The sequence below is a fragment of the Lissotriton helveticus genome, chromosome 2_1, assembly GCF_964261635.1.
Source record: "Lissotriton helveticus chromosome 2_1, aLisHel1.1, whole genome shotgun sequence".
NCBI classification, from domain to species: Eukaryota; Metazoa; Chordata; class Amphibia; order Caudata; family Salamandridae; genus Lissotriton; species Lissotriton helveticus.
The window spans coordinates 1,152,101,941-1,152,127,792 of record NC_136059.1 but is presented as its reverse complement, the minus strand read 5'-3'; the positions used below and the strand labels follow the sequence as shown (position 1 = coordinate 1,152,127,792).

Here is a 25,852-nt window from a genome sequence, read left to right as displayed (position 1 = left end):
ATCACAAAGGTCCACCTCGGAGAGGTTTATTGTGCATCCTGTTGGTGTTGGAATACACATGATGTGTTAAAATACCCCTCACACACCAAAAGGGCCCTTGGTGTCATGCTTCATCATCGGGGTCTTCCTGCTCGTCTACCGAACGGGGCAGTGCTGCGACAAGCGACTACGCTGGAGCACCTTTTGAGTGAAGGTGCTATGTGAGTGAGTGGGAGTGAGTGTCAGTAGGGTCAGGGGTGATATGGTGATATTTAAAAAATACCTGGCCTAGTGTAAAGAAAAAGTATTTATTAAGCACTGGCTGGTATTATTAAAAAACGTGATGTCGGAAAGATTAAGCTGGTTGGTGTGCTAGCTTTCCTGTGCGGGTCAACATGTTTCGGGGCACCATGCCCCTTCGTCAGGACCGGGGTCAGATCCCCCTGTCACTCACTAGATGTTTTGCCACAGTGCGTGTACGTACCCTAAACTGTAAGGTAGTAATTTTCCGTGATTGAATCACGGAAGCCACAAACAGAGGAAGCACCACGAGGCTGGAGGTTTATTGGACCTCCAATTACCCATCTGTTCAGTTTTGGCTCATGGGGCATTGATCCCCTACCAACCTAGCATACAACCAAGCATACCAGTACTAGCTAGGGTGTATAAAATATAAATACACATTGATAAAAATTACTACCTTACAGTTTAGGGTACGTACACGCACTGTGGCAAAACATCTAGTGAGTGACAGGGGGATCTGACCCCGGTCCTGACGAAGGGGCATGGTGCCCCGAAACATGTTGACCCGCACAGGAAAGCTAGCACACTAACCAGCTTAATCTTTCCGACATCACGTTTTTTAATAATACCAGCCAGTGCTTAATAAATACTTTTTCTTTACACTAGGCCAGGTATTTTTTAAATATCACCATATCACCCCTGACCCTACTGACACTCACTCCCACTCACTCACATAGCACCTTCACTCAAAAGGTGCTCCAGCGTAGTCGCTTGTCGCAGCACTGCCCCGTTCGGTAGACGAGCGGGAAGACCCCGATGATGAAGCATGACACCAAGGGCCCTTTTGGTGTGTGAGGGGTATTTTAACACATCATGTGTATTCCAACACCAACAGGATGCACAATAAACCTCTCCGAGGTGTAATTATGTGGCACTGCTGTTTATTACACGCTCTGGCACATGGTAAACAAAACAACATCAAAGTGGCTGGCTGTGAAATTGAAAGACACTGCTGCAGCAATTGACAGACGGTGTGATCTTGGTCATGACAGCCTTCAGCGCGCAAAGCCAGAAACGGCGGGGGCGGGGGAGCGTGTTCCTTTGAAGTCTGATGCTGGCTGTAAGCAAACCAGCATGAGTGCGGAGAGAGGCTCACAGGCTGCCAAATGGTGTGCGATGTGCACATGCCCGCACACATGCACTGTAGGCAAGCATTTGGGAGCATTTTTGAAAGTCCCTACTTAATATCTTGCCAAAGGATCGCTAACGCGATGGCTTAGGCGATACCTAAAAATGATCCAGAATGGGGCATTTTGTGGACAGTAGCTATATTTGTCTTCTGCAAGAGACCTGGGCAACCGAGCAGTATTACAGAGTGGGATTCATCAATAATAGCATCGAAGCCTGACACTCGAGAGCTGGCAGACCCTCAGGAGGATTGCTAATTTGGATAAAATCAACATTGAGTTGTAAAATAAAACGGCTAAACATTGACTCACAGGAAATCTTAGGCTAATAAATCTGTATAACCGGTTCAGCAGTCCCTCTAAGGACTCAGACACTTTATTAACACTGACTGAATTTCTTGATAGTTCGTGTAAAGGATATTATCTTGTTGTAGGTGGTGATTTTAATATGACCAACAAACCTATTGATTATATTCAAGATCTGGTACAGGAGGAAGAGCAACTCAGAGGTATTAAAAAGCTTCAAATGCCAGCACTGAAAAGCATCTCAAAGGTTGGTCAGCAAGTTTTGTCATTTACACTTACCAATGGGATTCATGCTTGTAATGGATGGACTCCTTCAGATGAGGAGGCCAAAACCACTTTTAAAAGGGGCAGTATTAGGAGCAGAATTGATTTTAATATGGTAGATCTCGATTTATGTTCCAATATCCACAATATGACTTGCCTGGACAGAGAAGACAGTGATCACAATGCACTGTTTTTGGAGCTATCAGGCATTATCCTTCCGCAACATCAAATAAGCTCAGTAGCAGCCCCTAATATTACATCTAATATTAAAAGTAGAATAAAATGGACACAGATAATTTCTGATGAGACGCTTCTATCATCAATTTACACAGAGGTAGCTGAGGCTTTAGTTGTATTGGAAAATCAAGACCCATATGAAGACATCACTCTGTTCACCTTTTTGCATTTATCCTCCAATATAAAGGCTATTGTAAGCAAACAGTGTAACTCTAAAATATCTACTGTTAAAGTTGCTCAATGGTACAATGAAGATTGCAAACAAAACATATGAGCTCTATCTAGGGCAGTCAATAAAGGAACAAGGGTCGATATAATCAATTCAAGAAGAGTCTATAAGAGAACACAGTGCAAGGCCAAAAGGGTATGGGAAGAAGATAATTGGCGCATTTTGGTTGAGGCATCAAGAATGAAGGGCTCCCAGACTTTTTGGCACTCATTATCCAAAGGCCTTAAAGAGCTAGTTAGCTAAACAATTTTTCACATACAACCTGAAGCGTGGGAAGAGCATTTTCTGAGCCTGTTCTTAGGGCAAGTGCCCTTTTGGGAGGATGATATAGTTGTGATTAATAGGAACCCCCTCATAGTGCACTGTGTGGAAGAAGTTTATTTTTCACTGGAGGTGAATATTAATGCGATTTCATCTCTACAGTCAGGAAGGGCCCCAGAATTAGACCGGATACCTGGCGACCTATATCGCTAAGAACCTAGTATATGGGCCCCCTTACTCCATTCAGTATATTCAGCTATTACATGTGGTGGGGATATCCCTGACTCATGGAAAGGTGCTGAATTCTTCCCATATTTAAAAAGGGCAACAAGGGAGACCCGGGAACCTATAGGTCTATTAGCCTATAGATGTATCCCACATAACATTCAGTAAAGTGATCTTAACACACCTCCAAGGCTGGATGGGGGACTCCTGTATACTTTCTCATCTGCAGGCCGGTTTTAAATCCTCTACGAGTACCCTAGATCAGGTGTTTCGGTTTTTACTAATAATTTGGAAGGAGGTAACTTCTGAAGGGTCATACTTGTTGATCTGAAAATGCTGTATGACTAAATAGAAAGTTCAAAGCTATGGGTTGCCTTAAGTGATCTCGGTCTCCGGGGGGGGGGGGAGAGGAGGATGTGCTCCAACTCCTGGTCTGGTGTAAAAAGGGGTACGCCAAGGTTGTTTCTCATCGCCAACCTTGTTCACATGAAAGGGCTTATTAAAGATCTCCATGACTGCGGAGGGGATCCACCAACACTGGCAGGCAAACAAATCCCTTGTCTTCTTTTGCAGACAATGCGCTGCTTAAAACCCCTGCGGGGATCTAGAAAGTATTACGTTTGCAACTGCCTGCAAAGAAAGAGGATTAGAAATAAACTGCTGAAAGACCAAGTTCATGGTTTTTAACCCGTATAAGCCTACAAAGAATAAACTGAGGCTAGACACCCAAAGGTTAGACCAGGTCAAGGTATTTGATTACTTGGGGGTTAGAGTAGGTGAGAACCTGTCTTGGATTCCCCAAATACAAAAGAGCGCACTATCTCTGCAACATCTAGATTATGCTATAATTAAGAAAGCCAAAGGTTCCTCTTTCCATCCCATTTCTCCAATTTTAGAAATACATCAGGTGAAGGGAATTGGTGCAGCTTTATAAGGGGCAGAACTGTGGGGGATGGAACAATTGAACCATTAGAAGTTTCAGACCTTCCAAGGAATACACCATTAATACCACTCCGTTTAGACTTTGGTCTAAGGTCTATTGCCTATTCTGCTGTCCTGAAGGTCCTTCCTTTCTGGATTAGACTCTGCACCAGCAAGACGCAGATTCCTGTTAAGGAGGAATGGAGGAGCTTTTAACCTATCATACTCAAACTGGGTGCATGGTATGGTTTAAAAAAGTAAAGGTTTGGCCCTATAAACTGGGACTGGGTTTTATGTGGGAGAATCCGAAATCTGTCACTAAAAAAATAGGGTCTCTTTTAAAAAAGAGATTTAGGGAGTTTGTTGATTCCTCATGTATTGAAGCTAGGACCACGGGTTCCCTCACAATGTGTTTTCTAGATATTACAAGTTGTTTTAAGCTTGAATCTTACATGGATGAAATGGAACCCCCCCAAGCAGGTGCACTTTATATACAGTTCAGAACCGGGGCTCTTCCATTAAACGCGCTGAGAAGTAACTGGAAGAATGCATCTGTAATTTCCCTTTGCCCCCTCGGTAATGATAGCCTTGAAACTTAAGTGTACTTTATATTTTTCTGTCTGTTTTATGCAAAACTGAGGAAAACCTGGATGATTCCAGCTTGTCGTGTGTTATCTTTCTCACGTCCTAAAGAAGCAATGCGTGTCTTCACATCAGATACTACTAGGTGGCTGTTGTCACACTATCTAGGTACTTGCTGTATGCATGGTGGAGATGATATAGACTCCGATAGAGTACAGATCATGAAATCAGGGCTAATACTGGGAAAGGAAGAAGTTGGGCCCTATTGACTGTTGATTAGAAATAAATCCTGTGGCCATTAAGAAACCCATAATATAGGTTTTAAAGAATTGATAGATTCCTATTATATTTTTATTGTTACATTTTCACAGAGTATATATGTTATGTTATGTTATATGGAAATTTGTAGCGCGCACAACTACTCTTGAGTATCCTGGCGCGATGCGGTCTCAAACAGAGGTTAGAAAGAAATTAAAAGGCCTGCTTAAAAAGGTGAGTTTTAAGAAGCTTCTTGAAGCACCTGAGATCCTGAATGTGGTGCAGCACTGTAGGAAGAGCATTCCAAAGAACGGCTACTTTAACTGAAAGAGACTGGCCACCCGTCCTGGCCCGACGAAAGCGAGGAATGGTCATCAATCGATGTGCAGCTGACCTTAAGGTTCGTCTAGGTATGTAGAAGGCCATTCTTTTCCTGATATATGGGGGACCCGAATCGTGTAAAGCTCTATGCGCTAGAACAAGAGCCTTAAACTGCACCCGCTGAGTGATGGGCAGCCGGTGAAGAGGACTCATTCGAAATCTGCTGCTTGATCTCTTAGAAATGCCAAGAAGAAGTCTAGCCGCTGCATTCTGGATTAATTGTAATTTATTTACCAGATATGCAGTGATGCCAAGAAAAAGCGCATTGGCATAGTCCAGGCGTGATAGGATAAGCGCCCGAGTGACCATCTCCTTAGCCGGCTGGGGAGCAGGGGGAAAAGTCTGCTTAAGGATTTAAGAGTCCCAAAGCACACGCCTGTTAATCTCTTGATGTGTTCGGCGAACCTAAGGTCATCTCCAAACCAAATTCCTAGGTTCTTAGCCGGGCCACCCTCAGAAAATGGGCGGGGGAAATCAGAGGGCCACAGAGCTTCTGTGAAAAGAGGGGGAAATTGCCCATAAAGTATAATTTCTGATTTCCCCTCGTTGCACTTCAGTTTGGCCTGTGCGAGCCACGTAAACACAGCTGCTAGGCATCTTTGCGCCATATCTGTACATACATCAGAGTCGTTCCAGGTGAACAAAAGCTGGGTGTCATCGGCGTAAGCCATAATTTTGGCACCCAGCTCTTCTGCCAGGGAGATCAGTGGGGTCATATAGATGTTAAAAAGTAATGGGCTCAAGGTCGAGCCCTGTGGGACTCCCGTCAAGACCTCCCTGGCAGAGGATGAGAAGGGAGGCATCCAGACTTGCTGGGACCGGAAATTCAAAAAAGATTCCAGCCAAGCCCATACAGTACCCGAGAGGCCAATAGATAACAGGCGGGAGAGAAGAAGCTGGTGAGGGACCGTATCAAAGGCGGCAGAGAGGTCCAATAAAATCAGAGCCGCTCTAGGCATTCCCTGATAGTCTCAGTCACCTCTACCAGTGCTATCTCCGTACTGTAGGATAATCTGAAGCCTGGCTGTGCCGGATGTAAAACCCCCGAGGTTTCAATGAATGCATTCAATTGACGAAAAGCCACCTTCTCGCAAACTTTGGCCAGTGCTGGTAATAGAGAAATAGGCTGGTAATTGGCCGGTGTCAAAGGATCCGCTGTCGGTTTCTTAAGAAGCGAAGGAGCTTGGCCTGCTTCCATTGTCTGGGCACCGTCGCTGACTGCAGTGACCAGTTAACAATGGCTGTGACTTCCAGGCCTACCCCCTCTGCCACCCCGGCTAGAACTCTGGCCGGGCAGGGATCTGATGGAGAACCCGATTTTAATGATTTAAGAATGGAGAGAATGTCTGGTAGCTATATTGATAACTTTTTTTAATCTTAATCTTAACGTTTTAAGCTAATTCAAACTGTATTCATATAAGTGATAAGTTGTAGTTTTAATTCTTTTTTAACCAATTGTGATGTGTGTTTATGAATTATATGTCTCATGGAAACTTTTAAATGAAATGTCTGTTTTTATGAATGATCATGTTATTTATCATAATAAACTACTACAAATGTTGCCCTATTACACTTTATAAGTCCTACGTTCAGATTGTGAGTAGATAGAGATAGGCTGTTTACACTGAAATAAATTGTCTTTTAAAATCCTCTTTGATGGTTATGTTGGATTTAAAATAACTTTTCTGAAAAAAACACTTTTTGAAAGTTGGCATTTTCTTGCCTAAACCATCTGTGCCTTTCTGCCAGTGTACTGGGTCACATTACTGTGAATGGGTTTGTTGTTGTGGGATGTGTATTGCTTCTAGACAATGAGCCAAAGGGAGCCTAGGTCTAAGGGGAGAGGGTTGTCCTGACAGGATGGCCGGGGAAAAGCTGTGCTTTACACTGAGTACAATTCAAAGGGCCCTGCCATAATGAACCTGACATAATGCCTGCCCTTGCTTCTGTCACCCTAGGCAGTTAGTTTGAAGTAAGGACTAAAGGGATGTGAAGAACTGACCAGGGCCAACTTTTGGGGTAGGACAGGGAATTCCTGCCACACAAAGGCTGACACCTGGTAAAATAAATTGGACCATCAGAACCACTTATCAGAAAACTCCTGGACCTGTGTAAGAGTCAGAAGAAGCACATCCCTGCCGACAGAAAGTCTGTCCTGTTGTGAGAATGACTGCCTTGTTGTCTGAAAAAGGAGGATTGGATCTGCTTGCCTTGATCCCACAGAGGGAATCCAAGGGACAGTTGGCTGACCTCCTGTGTGAGCTATAGGGAAACAACAAGCTTCGAGAAGCTTCCTTGCAACTGCCCAGATGACCACCAACTGGACCGGCCTGAACTTGTCTAAGCCCTGTAGCTGGCCTCTGCTTGATCAGGACCTGATACACAAGATCCCCCTATGTCCTGGACTACTGGCTAGCATTAGTGTGACTTTCTCCTCATGAAAAGGCGAAAATTCTAAAGTTTGGGCTCCTTACAACAGTGAAGTGATATCTTCACGCCAACATTCAACTGCTGCAGTGACTGCCAATGCAAACCTCTAGCAGAACCTGCTAAGGCAAGAGAGTGGAGTGCAGTGGTGGAGTCAGTCATGAATAAAGGATGGATCATTGCTACAACAGGTGCAGTAACACAAGCAGAGATTGGTAGGAAATGTGCTTTAGTACTAGAAGCAAACGTAGAGAGAGCATATGATGTGCAATAATTTTGAAACAAGGAAGAACTATTACCAAGGCAAACTGCCATTTTCTTGATGAGCTTAAACTGTGAAATGTCACACTTATGAGGGCTGAAGAGACATTATTACCATAATCCAGTCTTGAGGATATTACAGCCTAGACAGCAGGTTTTCCGGAGCAATGGTGATAATAGATATGACATTTCCTGAGAACTTTTAGTATAAAGTAACATGTGGATTTCAATTTGGCAACTTGTACCTGGAATATGAGGGAACTGTCAAATATATTGTTTAAGTTCCTAGTCTGAGCATCAGCAGAAGGAGTGGGGCTTACACAAGACGCTCACTAGTCATCTGACCAGGAAGACGAATTGACAGCGAAGATAAGCACCAAGGTTTCATCTGAATTAAGCTGTAAGGGTTTGTCATGCATCAAAGTTCATACACCAGCCAAACATAGATTTATTTTACTAGGTAATGGTGAAGATTTGGAATAGAAGTGAAGAGGGAAAACCAGCTGTCTGTCATAAATGTAACAGTAGAAGCCAATGCCATGCTTTCTGATCAGACCAGCAACAGTGGCCAAGTAGAGAACAGAAAAGTGGCTGATGCAAGCCTGAGCACTAAGGCCTAAGGCACACCATAGGAATCAGGGTGAAATGAAGATTGAAGGGTGAAAGGTAATGAGGTCAGCCAAAGCTTTCTCCAAAAAGGGGAGTAACAATAGCTTGTTTCCAAAAGGGAAAGGACTGGATCAGACATTAATTAACAAGATTTTACAGGTGTCCGTAATCGCTTGACCAAGAATGTGAAATATGGGCTTGAGGATTCCAAGTAGACATGTATATAAGGGGGAACCAGATGGTGCATAGCCTTGCTTGTATTTTCTCTACCTTAAAAGGGTGTTGGCTGTGAGAATTGTACTGCTATCAGGAGGTAGATATCCAGGAGAGAACAATGGACAACCTAATTGATTATTTATTTCTATTGTTCTGTAGAAATAGCTAGCTCGTTACTCACTGAGGTTTTCTGAGACAGGAATCTTAGTTGAGGGGCAGACAATCAGGAAGGTTAATTGATGATTCTTGTTGGGATGGAAAAGTCCCTTGCATGGTGAGGGATGTGCACCCCAGCCCTGAGTGCCCCAGCTGCCTGGATCTCTGGTCCAGAGGTAATGATATTTTCCTATGGGCAAACACAGATCATATGTGTGTGCCATGGTCTAGTCCTGTGTCATGGTAATGTGGTTTAGTTAGACAGGGAGGGCAGACCAAGTGCTACCCACAGGGTAGTAGAAGGCTACTACCCTTACCTGGAGTTAAATGACACAAGCATGGTGGTGCGAGCATGCCTGTTTTTGTATTTCATAGTGATCAGCAGTGTGAACAGGCCTTTTTTACTTGTATCATGGGAGTGGCGCCTACTGGGCCACTCAGGTAAAATTCCATAGCTATGGAATTAGCTCACCCTTGGCCTGCATGGATTGTGTGTAGCGCTGGGAAGCATATGATACTTGTGTGTTGAGTGTGTGTGCAAGGATGTGTGTGCCTGTGTATTGTACATAACATGGAGTCCTGTGGGTTTCATTTTAGAAACACAGGGCCTGGAAAGGCTAGTGGAGGTGAAGACTGTACCCCAAACCATCCGTTATGTATTGCTGACATTCCTGCGGGATGACATGGGAACACACACTGAAAATAGGGGAGCAGAGTATCCTCTGTGCACATCAAAGGTCTCTTTGATTCCCAGAAGAGTTACCGGTCAGTGGACCTGGACTCATTGCCAGAAAGAGCTGGGACTCAGAAGGTTGGCACTGTGGACTAGGGAATCTTGAAAGAGAGGAAGAGTTAGGCATTTTAACCTTTATGAGGCATATTTCAGTGGTGGCTGGCAGTCAAGTGTAATCCCCGGTTACTCACTTTGCCTGTGTTGTGGGCCACTTAGAAATGCAATCACTCCCACTGTGGAAGACTATCCTCTTGACAAATGGTGGTTCAAATGAGAGAGCTCTTCAAATGAGGACATCCACAGTCCAGATTTCAAGGGAGCAGACACTATATCATGTGTGTCTGGAGTTGGAATATAAACGTCTGAGCATGAAACCAGCAAGTTGTTCAACAGCACTGTTCAGCAGAAAAAAAACATCACCACAATTTCTAGCTGCTGGACTAGCACTGGGGAACAGGGTCTGCTAGTCTCCCTGCTTGGCGAGGGTCCACTATCCAGAAAGTCTAGACCACTTGCTTTCAGCATGGGCACCAGAATGATGCCTGCGTGCAAAGACCAGTGCACCCAGTGAAGAGGAGAGTGCTTGGAGGGAGAGAGGCCCATGGGTGGAATGATGCAGAATGGATCCCGGTGAGCGTCCGGTCCAGATGATACCACTGAGTGGATAAAGTCGGTGATGCCCATATGTCATGTGGGGACCACCATGAAGTAAGGATGGTCGTCCTTGTGAAGAACCAATCAGCAACCCCTGTTTGACAGGAGGGGACTACAGCAGAACCATTCAGCGATCCCTGTTTGCCGGGGTCACTGTGGAAGTAGGGCCATTGCTCCGGATCGTCTTGTCCAGGCTGCTGTGAGGAACACTTAACAATTGCGAGAAGCTGCAGAGTAGGATGTCCAACATTAACAAGGTCCACCTGGAGGCTGAAGGGAAAAGACCCCTAGAGGTAACAGAACCTCAGTATGGGAAGACTGGAGTCAACAAAGACACGCCCTTGTCCTGCCGCATTTGCCACCTTCCTGCACAAAAATAATAATTAAAGGTATTTTGTTTTTTCTATGCATGCTGCACAGTGAAAGAGGAAAGAATGAAGAGAAACAAAAGTATTTCTCCACGTTGCGCCTCCTTATGCCTCCCCTGGGGAGGGGTAGGATTCTGACGCATTCCCAGATTCACAAAACACCCACAGCAACACCCATGGAATGCTACTTTCACGCAGAGTTATGCGTGAAAAGGAAACATATTTCCAAGGCAATGAAAAGTCAACCAGGGTGATTTTACATGGCCTTGCAATTATGGGTAAGCCCATTGCACTGCGTCAAAAAAAGTGATGGACCCTCGGCGCAATGGGCTTGTATATAAGCCCTGAGCACATAGCAGTGTTGAAGTTGACTCTTAAAGCCAAATGTAGACTTTATTGCATGACGACTAACAAGGGCCTCAGCTGTGATTTGCCTCCAGTATCGAATGGGCAATGGCCAGTTTCACTAGAAACGGATGGAGGGACTCAGGAATACCACCCAGGATGCTGCAAGCATGACAACCTTAAGAGAGTGTGGCTATTATTTTTCATGTTGCCTTTGTGTGCTTATATTAAAATGTTACTTTCTTCAAACATGAAAGTATTTGACGTGGAAAATCACCTTACTGCGGTTACTGTTTGTACCTTATTGTGGTTACTGTTTTGTACTGTTTATACACCTGTATATACCTAACACCTCGACGAGTCTTGGACTGCTTGACCCTCGCTACAACTGAGAGTCAAGTGCTGAAAGGGGTAGCCGGTGCACCACTTACACAGGACCCACAGTAGGTCAGGCCCCGGGGCACAAGAAGTAAACTGCTTTAGCCCCCACGTTTGGGCCTAGTAACTGCTGCTTGCCTTCCGTCCCTCTGAAAAGTGTCCTGACAGTTCTGAAGTTTTTATTAATTAGATTAGGTGTAAGGAGAAGGCACACAACATAATAAATGTAGTAGTCTTTCCTAATAGCAGCTCTATATAACCTCCTGGCAGACAGATATAAGGGTTATAAAAACAAATAAATCATAAGCATATTAAGGAACCCCTCTAGACATTGTCATGGTTTTCAAGATCCACCACCCCTCTTATTCTCATAGACATTCTGAATTATATGATCCCAAGAAAATCTGCCATAGTAAATCTTCAAAATCTTCAATATTTATAGATTTTTCTTACCTCCATCTTTTATTGCTGGTAGCATTTCCTCTTTCAACTTAAAATCAGAATGTTTTGGGAACCCCTCAAAGTGTTTGGCCAGCAGCCATGACTTGGATAACACCATCTTGAAGTGCCTGTGACACATCAATAGAAAACTCTGCCATTAGGGCATCAACTACAAGTTTAATGGCATGGAAGCCGCTTATGCAGACATAATCTGAGTAATAGGTAGGGTTGGTGACAGCTGAGTCTGCTCAGTGGAAGTGGGGCAGGAGATCGGGGTTGTTTTCTTTGCATTGTTAGAGAAGCATTCTACAAACACAGAATTCTTGCACATACCGGCAAATATAAACAAACATATACGTTTGGTGTATCAACGACTTCAGTTTAAGATACCTCCTTAAACATGTAACACATGCCTCATGTGTGCCAGGAGGCATATTTGGAGCAGCTGTTGTGATTAATATAGATTTTCATTCATTCATTCATTCATTCATCTTGAAATGCTATAAAAACGATTTCAGTATTAGAAGCACTAGTCGGTTTCCAAATTCTACCACCACCCGACCTCACTTCCGCTGATAACCTCACCTCCAACTACAACATAGAAGTTCTTGACGCTTTCGCCCCCTACAACTCAAGAAATCAAGCAGTATCTCTTCCAGATCCTGGTTTAATAAATATCTAAACAAATAGAGATGACAACTTGGACTTGCTGAAAGAACATGGAGACAACAACCCTCGCTGACCCATTTCTCTCTCCTCCCAGCTGAACATCTAAAATACAAAACACACATCTACAGAGAAAAATCCTCCTTCTTTCAAACCCAACTTGACCACTCCAGAAACAGACCTAAAGACATTTTCAACATCATCAAACAGCAAACCTCATCTTTCACACAACATTCAGTTACTGACTCTACCAAGCAGTGTGAAGAGTTCTCCAAATTCTTGTCTACAAAAATAGCAACCATCGAACTCTCGCTGGACTCATCCATCTACTCACCCCATACCAAAGATGTGCCCTCTAACAAAGAGGGTGCAGCCAGTGGTCACCTATAATGAATGGTGGTCCCCCAAACTAACCCTCTCATTGAGCCAGATCACCAACCACAACCTCATGTAACTGAAAAACTATGCAACCTGGACTGATTTTGAAAATATCTCAGAGGAAAACATCTTTAAAATACTTGTTTGCATGAAGCTGACATTGCACCTCTACGACTCCCTTTCCCTCCTTACTTGTCAAAAATCTCCGACACATCATCTCCCCTACATGAACTAAAATCATTAGCTCCTCCTTATCTAGCTTCTCCATGCCGGCCTGCCTCAAACTTGGCCAAGTAACCCCCATCATTAAAAGGCCAAACGCCAACCGGAATGACCTTAACAATTACAGGCCTATAACTAACCTCCCTCTCTTTGCTAAAAATAATGAAAAATGTGTGTTCTCGCAACTCAACAACCACATTGAAAAATACAACCTGCATGACACCTTCCAATCTGGCTTCAAGAAAGGCTGAAGTACACAGACTGCAATTCTGAATATCACTGATGACTTACACAGATTTCTTGATGGAGGCGAGGCCTGCCTCCTAATACTTCTAAACCTCTCAGTAGCCTTTCATACCATCAACCATAACATTCTCCTAAACACCATCTCCCAGAGAACAGGCATCACAGGTAGTGTCCTTCATTGGTTTGCTTCTTACCTAAACCAATGCTCTCAGCTAATCAAACTAAAGAAATTCCACCTAAACACCAGTTCCAGTCCCTCAAGGAGTTCCCCAAGGATCTATCCTATCTCCTGCCCTTTTCAACCTCTATGTGGAACCCCTTGCAATGATCCTAAAACAAGACAGAATTGTCTACCATCTCTATGCAGATGACACCCACTCTACATTAAAATATTGTCATCTAAGACATACAGCACCTAAACAGCACTCACTCCATGGTGAGATCCTGGCTGACCCTGACCAACAACCACCTAAAGCTCAACCCCAACACAACACTATCCATCGTCAACTCTGTTAAACCACCAGAGAATACACTTGACAGAAACCTGAACATGAAAGAGCATATCAATCCCTCAGCAAAACTGCCTTCTACACGCTGAAACACATTAAAAAAAATCAAAACTTTCATCCCTCTTGTATATCTAAAGACCGTGGTGCAATTCTTAGTCCTCTCTAAGCTAGACTATGGTAATGCAGCGATTACTGGCTCCCCAAAAACACACCATATCCCTTTGAAAGACACACTCAACGGAGCAGCCAGACTACTCTCTGGAGAGAGTCGCTTCGACCGCATCACTCAAGAAACTCAACTGGCTACCAACCGAAGCCAGATATATATTCAAGACTGCCTGCATTACCCACAAAGTTTTCTACACTGAAAAACGAATCTACCATGTTAACAAACTATAAAAAGCCAGCCAAAGGAGGCCTCTACAGAGCTCTAACACTATTCTTGATTCTGCCCAAATTTGAGAAAGAAAAATCATTCACTCGTTCTTATTCTCTGAATGCTCATAGAATCTGTAATGCTCTGCCACAGGAGTTACGTGACAATCAATCAGTCCTGCACTTCAGTAAAAATCTTATATTACTCCTTCTCAACAAATACCTAACCCCACCTCCAAATCAATTTGACTTGCCTTGATGCACCTTCCTCACATCAAAAACGAGCCTGAATATCACTACCTCTGAAAATAACTGTACCTCTATTCCTCCTACTTACGAAACACATATACATATACATATTATATCGTTCACATATCACACTGTCTATTGTACATTTCTTTTGTATATTGTTCTTTGTATATTTCTTACTGCGTATGTAACTCTTGTAAATGCTGCCATGCCAACTCTTAAAAAAATTCTGATACCTTTGGGTCAAGTTCGCACTCTACAAAACTCGAAAAATAAATAAATGAATAAAAATACTGATTGACCCTGTTACTGCATTAATGTTTTTTTTAAGCACTTGTATAGCCACCCTCTAAGATCTATAATAAACGTACAGATAAACTTGAAAGAGATAATTTACATTAAACCATGCCTTACTTCCTTCCTACGCAATGATTGTAGGTAAGAATGTCCCTTAGAATAAATAGTTTGATGCTGTGCAACAAGTGTTCTATTTTAATCTGATCACATATTTATGACATAGGGCATTAATGAGGGTTTGGTGGAGCGACTGCGGTAGACCGGCCGCCCTGCCACGTCTCCAAAGCAGGCAAGGGCAGTAGTCGATGGGCAGCTAAAAGGTGGGGTATATCCAAAAACAAACGTCATTTTAGTCTGCCGTCTGAATGCAGTTCTTAAACAACAAGAACTAGGCTGGCATAAAATATTCAGATATTTCACAAAATATCCCATTACCCTTACCAAATTCCCACACACATTTCATCCTATGACCTTTAGCAACTTAAAAGTTCACAACCCAGGTTCCTTTACTTTGATATTCATTGGAATATTGTGGTTGTAATGTAGCACAGAACTGTGCTTTGCGAGGGCCTGGAAGAAAAAGAAGACAATCCTGAAAAATGGAAGTTGGAGTGCCCTATCTGCACACTGACATATATTTGCTAAAAAAACTAAAACAAATCTGTGTTTTAGGACAAAGTATTGTTCTTACATCAAAATGCCATTCTTTTTTTTTTAACATTTGAGTTGATGTATCACAAGAATAGGACATGCTTACAATGCAAACATTTACAACGCATGCTTTAGCAACACGGTTTTACATAACAACATCTACAAAGCATGCCATCACAACGCATTTTTAGACACTACCTTTACAACGCATACCATTGCAACGCATACCATTACAGCGCATAATACTTTTACGGTAACAGTGGAGAAAGTGTTGAAAAGTAGAGGGATATACAGCCAGATGCATCAACCTAAAAACCGGTCGCAAACGGGCAGATTCTCAGAATCTGCCCCTTTGCAACCGGTATTTTTGCATTTGGGATGCATCATCCCAAATGCAAAAATCGCAATTAAGGAATCTCTAAATTGAGATTCCTTAAATTGCGATTGCATTTAAGGAATCCCAAATTGAGATTTCTTAAATGCAATGCATCAAACAAAAAAAATTGCGATTTCACAAATAGGAGTAGCAAATTACCATGAAGTTGAACTTCATGGTAATTTGCAAAAACATTGAAAAATGCACTAAAGTGCATTTTTCAAAGTTCCATTTTACACACACACATGCCCTTAGGGCATGTGTGTGTGCAAGATGTACCCATATGCAGATTTCAGGGGTGCAACAGGGTGTCCTTTGGACACCCCTGCACCCTTGAAATTGCATTCGCAATTTGCGAGTTGCAATTAAAGAAAGTGTAGGAATCGCTATTTTGATAGCGATTCCTACATGCATAGGCTTTTGCGATTCCTAAATAGAGATTCCTTAAAAATCGCTATTTAAGAATCGCAATTCCATCTGTTGATGCATCTGGCTGAAAATTACTATTCCTACTCCAGTGAGTGCCACAGTAGGGTAAGTGTTGGATAGTGTAGGGGTAAAAATTACGATTCCCATGTACACCCTAACCCATACCCACCCCACCCCCACCCTAAAACTAAAAAAACCTCCATTACTTACCTTATAATGCGTTATATGCATGCGTTGTAATGGTGTGCATTGCAATGGCATGCTTTGTAATGGTATGCATTGTAATGGCATGCATTGTAATGGCATGCGTTGTAGTGACATGCGTTGTAATGCCTACGTTGTAATGGCGTGCGATGTAAATGCAGTCGCGTTGTAACACCTGCGTTGTAAACGTAGTGTGTTGTAATGACTGCGTTGTAATGGATGTTTCCCTTATCACAAACATAACGTGTAATTGATAGATTATTGTGAATATTTACAGAAACTGACAATCTGATATTTGACTACAAAATGACTGCTGTTCATGCTGCTCAGGAAAAGTATTGCTGATTGTTTTTCCTGCATGATGCCCCATCTATTTCATGACTGGTGAAGGCAGTTCATCATCTCTACCAGAGTTTCTTAACCTGGTGGCTTCTGTGGTCCCCCACTTAATCATTACTGAAGCCCAGGGATCAGCACTGAATTATCAATTAAATCTGGGGACCCCCACGGAGTCATTACTAGAAGCCAGGAACCCCAGCCTAAATAATTTAAATCATTTTGAAGCACAAAACAATACAGAAATGTGCATGCATCACAAGACGGAGGTCCTCATCCTCGGACCCACCCTCTCAGCCTGGGACGACTCCTGGTGGCCGGCTACACTGGGAACAGCACCGACACCCACCGACCATGCACGCAACCTAGGATTCTTCCTCGACTCTTGCCTCTCCATGTCTAAGCAGGTCAACGCCATCTCCTCCTCCTGCTACAACACCCTCTGCACGCTCCCCAGGATCTACAAGTGGGTCCCGACCAAAACAAGAAGAACGGTGACACAGACCCTCGTCAGCAGCCGACTGGACTACGGCAACGCACTCTACGCAGGAATCCCAGCCAAACACCTACGACGACTACAACGCATGCAAAACGCCTCCGCCCGACTGATCGTCAACGTCCCCTGCCGCAGCCACATCACCCCCCACCTGGACCAGCCTACACCCCCACCCACCAGCTCCGCTCAGCCAGCCTCGCCCTCGCCGCTGTCCCCCGCATGCAACAAATGACCTCCGACGGCAGATCCTTCTCCTACCTCGCTGCCAAGACCTGGAACATCCTCCCTACCCACCTACGGCAGACCCAAGACCTACTCGCCTTCAGAAGGCTCTACAGACTTCGAGCAGTAGCGACACCCCCCCCCTCAGCGCCTTGAGACCCTCGCGGGTAAGTAGCGCGCTTTACAAGTACTCTGATTGATTGATTGATCAAAAAACAAATATGCTGAACTATTTTCTTTATTTCACATACAATTATAAAAAAAAAAAAACATTTTAATTTAAATGTGAAGGATGGAGCTTCTTTAAATTCAATTGTGGCCATTTATCATCTGTACTATATTCTGTTTAATGCACTTGCATTGCTTTCACAAATCATTCTAAGGCTACCAACTTAGGGCCTTATTATAATGTTTGCAGTCGGACCTCCGACCGCTATCGTGGAAATCAATCAGGAGACCGCCCACAAGCAGTCGTGGGTCCCACTGCCGAATCATGATGCGACCATCGTGCTGGCGATTAAAAAGTGCACTTTAACACTGTGGCTTGTGCTATGGCCCGGGAAGAGCCATATGGTGCCTGGCACATTGTAAATGGTTGTGTGTGTGGGTTTTACATGTGCCTCCGGGTCACTTTTCAGTGGCCTAAGAGGGACAAGGGCCCTGATTTAGGCCCCCAAAGTCAGTTTCTGGCAGTCTTTTCATGGCAGCAGGACCGAATATGAAAAGGTAGTCGAAAGAGACATTGTAATCCTGGCGGTGGTACCTGCCTCTGCACCGCTCTCATTGGGGATTGCAATTCCCACCGCCATTCCATTGGGAGCAGTATATCCTATGGGAGGTGGAGGTCTGTCCCCCGGCCACAAGAGTCTGACCATAGGCGCAACTAGAGTGAAATTTGGGGGAGCCAATACAAATTTTGGGGGGCTAGTTCTTCCAGAAATTGTGAGTGAAGATGCAGGGGCTCTAGGAAGGGGTGAAAGAACAACAAAGCCTCTTTAACAAGTTAATGGTCTTTTAAAGACCTGTGAAGTACTCGGGTGTGACTGTGTGTGTGTGCCCGAGAAGCTGTCTCAGCCCGGGCCGCCACACACAACGGGGGGCTGAAGCCCTTTGAGCCCAATTGGTGTTGCACTCCTGGGTCTGACCGCCGGCATCATTATGTGACAGTTGGGACGAAGGGCTGTCTGTCGGTGAGACCGCAACCGACGACCTGTTGATGGCGGTCCACTTACCTCATATTAAAACCCTTAATTTTTTGTCTCCAAATTAAAATTCCTTCAAATTCAGTTTTATATTTTTCAATTTACATTTTGTTTTTTATTTATATACACTTTATTAATCAGTTAATAGTATTAAATTTTCTATGCAGCTGCTGACCCTCGAGCAGGCCTAGTGGATCCCCACGCATCCCCAGGATACAGGTAAAAATACGCTTATGTATACTGATCAAGGGGCATATTATCAAGCCCATTATCGCCGCTTTAGCGGCCTATTTCGGCCGAAAAGCAGTGATTTAAATATCTCACTATTATCAAGGACGCGTGTTACCTTGATTTAGTAGCTGTTTTTTCTGCATTTTGTACGTCAGCGATTATTATCGTTAATGACATGCAAAGTTCCTCACAATGTCTGCACGATTAACGTGGCAAACACAACTTTGCACTATTTTTTTTAAGTTCAAAAAAAGGTTTATTGAAAAATGAATATGATCATAACAACAATACTTCGTAAATGCAGTTATTTGTTGATACAAAGATGCAAAATGGGTGTAATAAAGAGTAATAATGATGTATAATGTCCATTAAAATGTTAAAAGGATAATATATAAGCTGATATTAATACAGTCAAAGGTTCAAACAACTTTGCACTATTAACAATGCGGTCCCAGGAATAAAACTAACCGCGGTTATCGCATGAAGTTAACGTCTGCTTTTCCTTTTACTTAGCTATGCTGATAATGGGAGGTGGATCGCCATGTTACGACCACACTGCCCTATCAGCAAGCATCTCCATAATCATCGCTGGATTTCAGGCAATATTTCTCTTTCTCGCCATCTATCACTGGAATTGCATCGCTTGCTCGCAAAGCGTTGATAATACGTGGCTAACATGGCGATGTAATTCAGCGATAAACAGAAACGCGCTAAGTGCATTTAGCGATGTTTATCGCTCTTCTTTGATAATATGCCTCCAAGTTTGTTATGACATTGCTTTTTATTTTTGGCTCCTGAACCTGTAAGATTTATAGCAGAGCTGTGCTCTATGACTCAAGATCCGATTTCCAGTTTACAGCCTGAAAGTGTGAGTTCTGTGTAACCTTTAATTTTTACCAGCCCAAGTAGATTTTCAGTGAGAAAGCATGGAGACCATTTGTTCCATGGTATAAGTGTTTGTTGCGAGTGACATTACTATGCCTAAGTGGAAGATGGAAAACGAGCTCAGTGGACTGTTTCAAGCGTTGATTTTAAAAAAAACTGCGGCGTATTAGAAAATGTACAAATGATCCCATTTAAATACGTCTTTTCCCCGGGAGAGAACTTCATTGTTATAACTTGCTCTCTATGTGCTATATTCACGCTTCGCCTTTAAGGCGGGCTCATTTCATACCGTGATTTCGGAAATGAAGGTGGCATCTAGCCATGATGCAAGTAAATGGTTGTAGTCTCACTGCTAGACTGCCGACCTTGGAGCTGGGAAACCAAGGGGCATATTTACAAGGGCATTAAAAAGCCAAAAAAGCGGAGATAAAACAATCGCCCTATTTACAAGAGGGTGCTACCATGCATAATCGCATGTGAGCGCCCTTTTTCCCACCGCCTCCCTTTGCATCTATAATGAGATGCAATGTGGGCGTCAGTGGGCGAACCCCGGATGGTCTACCTTGCAAATATTGCTGATGTTCACATTGCGATATTTACAAGGCAGCCCACAGGATTTTAACACACGTTAGATTTTGGCGAAAACAGAGGTTTTTGCCAAAATCTAACGCCTCCTAAAATCCTGACCTACCTATGTTTAACATAGCTGGTGGATTGTGCTGATACGACCACAGGGTCGTATCAGCAAGGTTATCGCCGGTTTGCAGTGAACATCGTTGGAAAACCAGCGATGTTCCCTGTAAAACATCGATTTCCGCGCTAACAGGGCGAAATAATCCAGCGATAGATGGTGGTAAATAAAAAAGCGCTAAGCGCGCTTTGTGTTTATTTATCGCCGTCCTTGTAGATATGCACCAAAGTTCGAGCCTCGGTGTGTGTCGACTCCACATCCTAAGATTCTGGGAAAATCACTCAATCTCCCCGTGCCTACCGAAAAAATGAATGCGTCCTTGTGTAACGTAACTGGTGCTTATGTAAAGCGCTCCAATACCGTTGGGTCGAGTTAGCACTATATAAGTCTGCTCTCGCCCATATCCACCCTGCTAACTCCTATGAGCAATTGCAGCCGGTCGAGTCTAAAACCGTTGGAGAGTTTCAGTTAGGAAAATCCCCGAAGCGCAGGGAGAAAGAAAAGCTGCAGCTCCGGAGGACGCCGTCTAGTTCCTCTCTTGATGAAATGTACTTACCACAAAAACTCTTCCTCGTCTTTCCTGCCAAAGCACAGATCCGCTGTGCACTAATACGTGAGCAGAGTGTCTTCTTACGTTCTCTCTGCCTGCGACTCATAAATCAACCCTCTCTCTGGACGCCACACCTCTTAACTCAGTGCCCGGCCGGCGCTCTTTGCACATTGCAAAGCCTTGCATAGCTGCCAAGTTTTCAGAATGCTTATGTGTGACCATTTGTTCCATGGGTTCAGTGCGCGTGGGAGTGACATTACTATGCCAAAGTGAGACATTTTGATTGTTGTATCGCAAGTAAAATGAAGCAATGAAGCGCAGGTAGAGAGATACATATGCTAAATAAGTAATTGTGTGTAATACAATTTTAAATTCGCTAGTCATGAAACCCCAGTGCCGACTAGGATTCAGTTCACTTTCTCTCTGTTCTCTCACACGCACTCACACACACACGTTTCATAATGTGGAAGACATCATTTATTACTGATTAATTTAACTTTCATTTTTCTTTAGTTTAATGATTCGTAGGCCGTAATATTACATTATATGTGCTATATGAGTTACCTGAAGACCAACAACCTAGTGAGGGAATAAAAAGATGTTGCTAGTCCCCCATCTACTCAGACACTCTACCTCCAATGAGTTTGCTGGATTAACCTGCCCCAACCTGAAGTGAACTTGTTGTGTGCTGAGTGCCACCGGGTAGCACAGTCAAAAAGCTCAAAGTATACGGAAGCAACTTGTTGGCGCTACACAAAATACCAATAAATAAGCAAATACAAATATAAATGAAGAAATGTGGCTAGATCGCAAACCATGCAGCATAGCGTGTCTAGCTTTTCTTCAATCGCTGCAGGCTAACCAAGAGCCCTAATGTACCTGGAAGGGGAAACAGCATTTACTACACGGTCACAATAACGCATGTCTTTAAACGCGGCTTTATAACACATGTGTCTTCATGGCACATGCCAATACCTTGCATACTTTTACAACAAATATGCCTTTCCCATGCATGTAATTATTTCGCATGTAAGTGTATTATATATATATATATTCACTGAAAAATCCAAAGGGTACAGGGACATTATAGTTAGGCTCAGATTTCACTCATACATTATCATTGAAATTCAGCAGTTATATTTACCTGAGCCAATTATAACTTACGCTCCCGCAATGCACTGCTTATGACTTCACATATTACATCCCTCTTGACTTGGTCATTGACATCCCTGATGACATCTCAAAGGACATCACTGATAACATCATTCATGATATCACCCACTGAGTGTGTTTTGAAAACGATTTTGAGACTTAAAGATATACACTGAGCTACTGCATAAGTTAAATTACTATTCTCTCCGTACTACTAATGAGTGATAGTATTTCCAACATATGTCATCTGAGTGGGTGTGCGAGTGTCTGACTCCGTGTGTGAGTGGCTGTATGGATGTGTGAGTGGCTATATGGGTGACTAAGTGAGTGTCTGTATCAGTGACAGAGTGGCTGTGCGAGTGGCTCTATGGATAGGTGAGTCGAGGTGTGAGTGGGTGCATGAGTGGCTGTTTGGGTGAGTGGATGGCTGTTTGAGTGAGTGTTTGGTTAAGTGAGTTGATGTGTGAGTGGCTTTGGAGAGGGAGTGTCTGTGGGAGGGCTGTATGGGTGAGTGAGTGGGTGTGTAAGCAGTTGTATGGGTGAGTGAAGGGTTGTGTTAAGAGGCTGTATGGGTGAGTGACTGGCTGTGTGAGTAGCTGTAAGGTTGAAAAAGTGGGTGTGAGAGTAGCTGTACGGGTGAGTGTGTGGCTGTGTGAGTTGTTGTATGGGTGAGTAAGTGGTTGTGTGAATAGCTGTGTGTCCAACTTTCCAAGAAAAAGGAGCGTGTCCCAATCAGTCTATAATTTAATTTTCCACAATTCCAAAAATAGTAGTCTTTCTTCTATGACTTATTTCATCCAAATAGTCACTTTAGAGTCTTGCATTCAATTCAATCCAAAAGTTTATTCAATCAATGTTATTCATCACAAGTAATCAGCTCGGCCCAGCCAACGCCTTTCGTCCATGCGGACATCATCAGGGTGCTAACTCATGATACGAGTCAGCAGACTCCTTTCATTCCTTCCATTGGGTGTGACTGGTTACAACACACTAAATAGCCTTAAATGTCTTCCTGTTCCCTTGAGTTTCTTGCCGTAAATCCCTCATCAAGTCTGTTCAGAGCTTTGGCAGCCGATCACCTCGTATCCATGTGGTGAAATCACATGGGCCAGAGACTCGAACCCGGTTACCCAGCTCAGAGGTCAACAGCCCTAGCCGTTTGGCCACATTCTCTCCCTCATCGTCATCCTCTGGTTCTGTGGATGATGTCATGAGTGATGTCATTTGAGATGTCATCAGTGATGTCACTGACCATGTCATGAAGGACATAATATGTGAGGTCGAAAGCAGTGCATTGTGGGGGCGTAAGTCATAGTTAGCTCCGGTAAATATAACAGCTGAGTGGTTTTGTACAAGTGAAATCTGAGCCTAACTATAATATCCCTGTAACCTTTGCTTTTTTTCAAATAAATTACAAGGTTTTTCTAATTCCATCTCCTAACTAAATTGTCCCTGTAACCTTTGTTTTTTTGTGTGAATTTCTAAGGTTTTTAAACTTTTATTTCTAAAGCATTATGTTCCTGTAATGTTGAGTTGTTTTTAGTTAATTTGTAGGTTTTTATTTTAATACTAAGGGCCGTATTCTGATGTTTGTGAATCCGTCACCAACAGGCTGTCATTGGCGGGCCCACCAATATCAACAGGAGCGATCCGACCACCGGATTGTGGAGGCATTGGGTGGAGGTACCAACCGCTGCTTTTCCAACTGGCTCCCTGAGCCTGTCTGTTCAGCGGTCCTACAGTAATCCCTACAATAGAGGCGGTGCCTGCTCAGACATTGCTATAGGGATTACAATGTCCATTTCTCTTTGCCTTTTCCTGGCAGTCCAACCGCCATGAAATGGCTGATGGAAAGGGACATTGGGGCCCCCTAGCTGACCGCCAGTCCCGCTATGGGGCCTGAGGGGCACATGTGTTGCCCCCCAAACATCCACGCACAATGTGCCAGGTACCACCTGGTGCCTGGCACATGGTGAATGGATGTTTCCAAATATGCCTTTTACAATTGCAGCTTGTGCTTCTGCCCTTTTGCAGGCTATAGCACAAGCTGCAACTAAAAAAGGCATACTTTCAAGCAGGGCCTGACTGGAACCTATAAACAGCCCTAGCAAAAATTAAGAAATTCAGCCCGCATGGGCAGACGTCCTAATGTGCGCTAGAATAAATGCAACTCTTTCAAGTTGCGGTCTGGATCGGTAATGAGCACCACCATTCCAAGAGGCAGAACCCGGCCTCCAAGTGTCAGTTCCAGCCTCCTGGGGCTGCAGCCTCCCGGGGAATTGCCCGCTTGCCCGACTGGCCAGTCCGGCCTTGTTTCTAACTGCTGTGCTGGCAGTCGCATGAGAATACTAGGAGTGGAACTGCCGACTACTAGTCGGGCGTTTCCACTGCGATGCCAACCGACCGACATTGTAATGAGCCCCTAAGTGTACTGCAGTTTATTTTTATTTGTAATTTTCTGGGGAATTGCAGGCATTCTTTCTTTATAAATATACTCTATTTATGTTTAAAAACATGAAAATCACACATGTAATTAATGTAAAATGTAGAAAGTTTTTAATAAGGTAATAAACAATTTTTTCCCAAACTTTTTTGAGGTTCTGTGGTACCGCCGTGCATCCAAAAACATAGGCGGGACTAATACTCTATAGTTTTTAATACCGATTACGTGATTGGGAGGAAACAACAAGTATGAAACCATGGATTCGCTGAAAACTTTATAAATTATTTCAACTATCTACACCCCTTCATTGTCATTAATAACATCAGTATGAACAGATTAAAAGTATATATAAACCACCATATATCTGTTATTCAACAAAGTTACTCATTTTACGAGTTTCGTAAATTCACAAAACTACACACTGGATTATCAAATTCGCTCAAAACCACCCCAAAACCTCGCATTTGGATTAGATATAGGAGGACCTCACCATGTAAATGGAAACCTACACCCAAAAAAAGTTAGTTCTTCAGTGGTCTCTATAGGGAGAATTGAGAACCAGTAATGTCATGCTTTTACAGAATGGCTGAAGCTACATCTTCTGTGCAGGATGAACATCTGCAACCTGATGAAGAGGAAGGTATACTACCTCAAAGAAAAGAAAGTGATGTCTTGAAACAATTTAATATACCTTCAAGGGTATAGGAAGGTAACAGCAAAGTATGTGCAGTGCAATATTTGTGTCAAGCAGTTATCCAGCGTCACTGCCAAGAAGTAAACACATGGGACAAGTTCCATGTGGAAGCAGTTAAAAGCAATTCATGAAATGGTCTACAAGCGAATGATGTGGGAGAAAGCAGGTGCAGCAGTACAGTCCACCTCTACAGCATCCTTGGGAGAACCCTCATCAGCTGCAGTGATTACAATACCAGCTGCCCGCAAATAATTGAGTGAGATTGTTATTCACTGTATGAAATGCCATATGCTTGTTGCTTTGAGAATGTTCTTTGTGGGTGCATTCTTGGATACAGCGAAGATGCATCGCTGTTAGTTTTTTTTGCTTATAGTTACCACACAATGCTTTTTGAAGACTGAAATGGTTTGCATTTCCACATCCTTAGCCTTTTACCACCCTGTTCAGTTTTTGTTCAAAAACTAAAAAAACAAGATTTGTTTTTAAAAAAACTGTTAAATAAAACCCTTCTACAAAAAAACTATTTTTGTTAGAACCACCTTCTGGTCAAACAAAGAGATAACTGTGTTTTTAATGTGTCAGTGACTCTATAGATGTGAGAGTGGGTGTGTCAGTGTGCGCATCAGTATATGCCTGGGTGTGTTGTTGGATACAGTAGTATTTGGCCAGGTGTGTCAGTTTCTGTGT

At 43.4% G+C, this 25,852-nt stretch overlaps 1 protein-coding gene across 2 annotated transcripts in view; it reads right to left on the bottom strand.

Moving 5' to 3' along the window:
- Positions 1–25,852, bottom strand: part of LOC144818511 (prostaglandin reductase 1-like) — a 1,303,604-nt gene that overhangs the window by 527,485 nt on the left and 750,267 nt on the right. Inside the window, exons 2-3 of one of the 2 annotated variants that reach the window (XM_078675999.1) lie at positions 20,883–20,916; positions 11,674–11,789 (exon numbers count right to left, since the gene is read on the bottom strand). In XM_078675999.1, the coding sequence (XP_078532125.1) occupies positions 11,674–11,779 (106 nt within the window). In that variant the 5' untranslated portion in view covers positions 11,780–11,789; positions 20,883–20,916. Of the gene's footprint in view, positions 1–11,673; positions 11,790–20,882; positions 20,986–25,852 lie in introns of those variants that run through there. The other variant, XM_078675998.1, reaches the window with a different exon arrangement.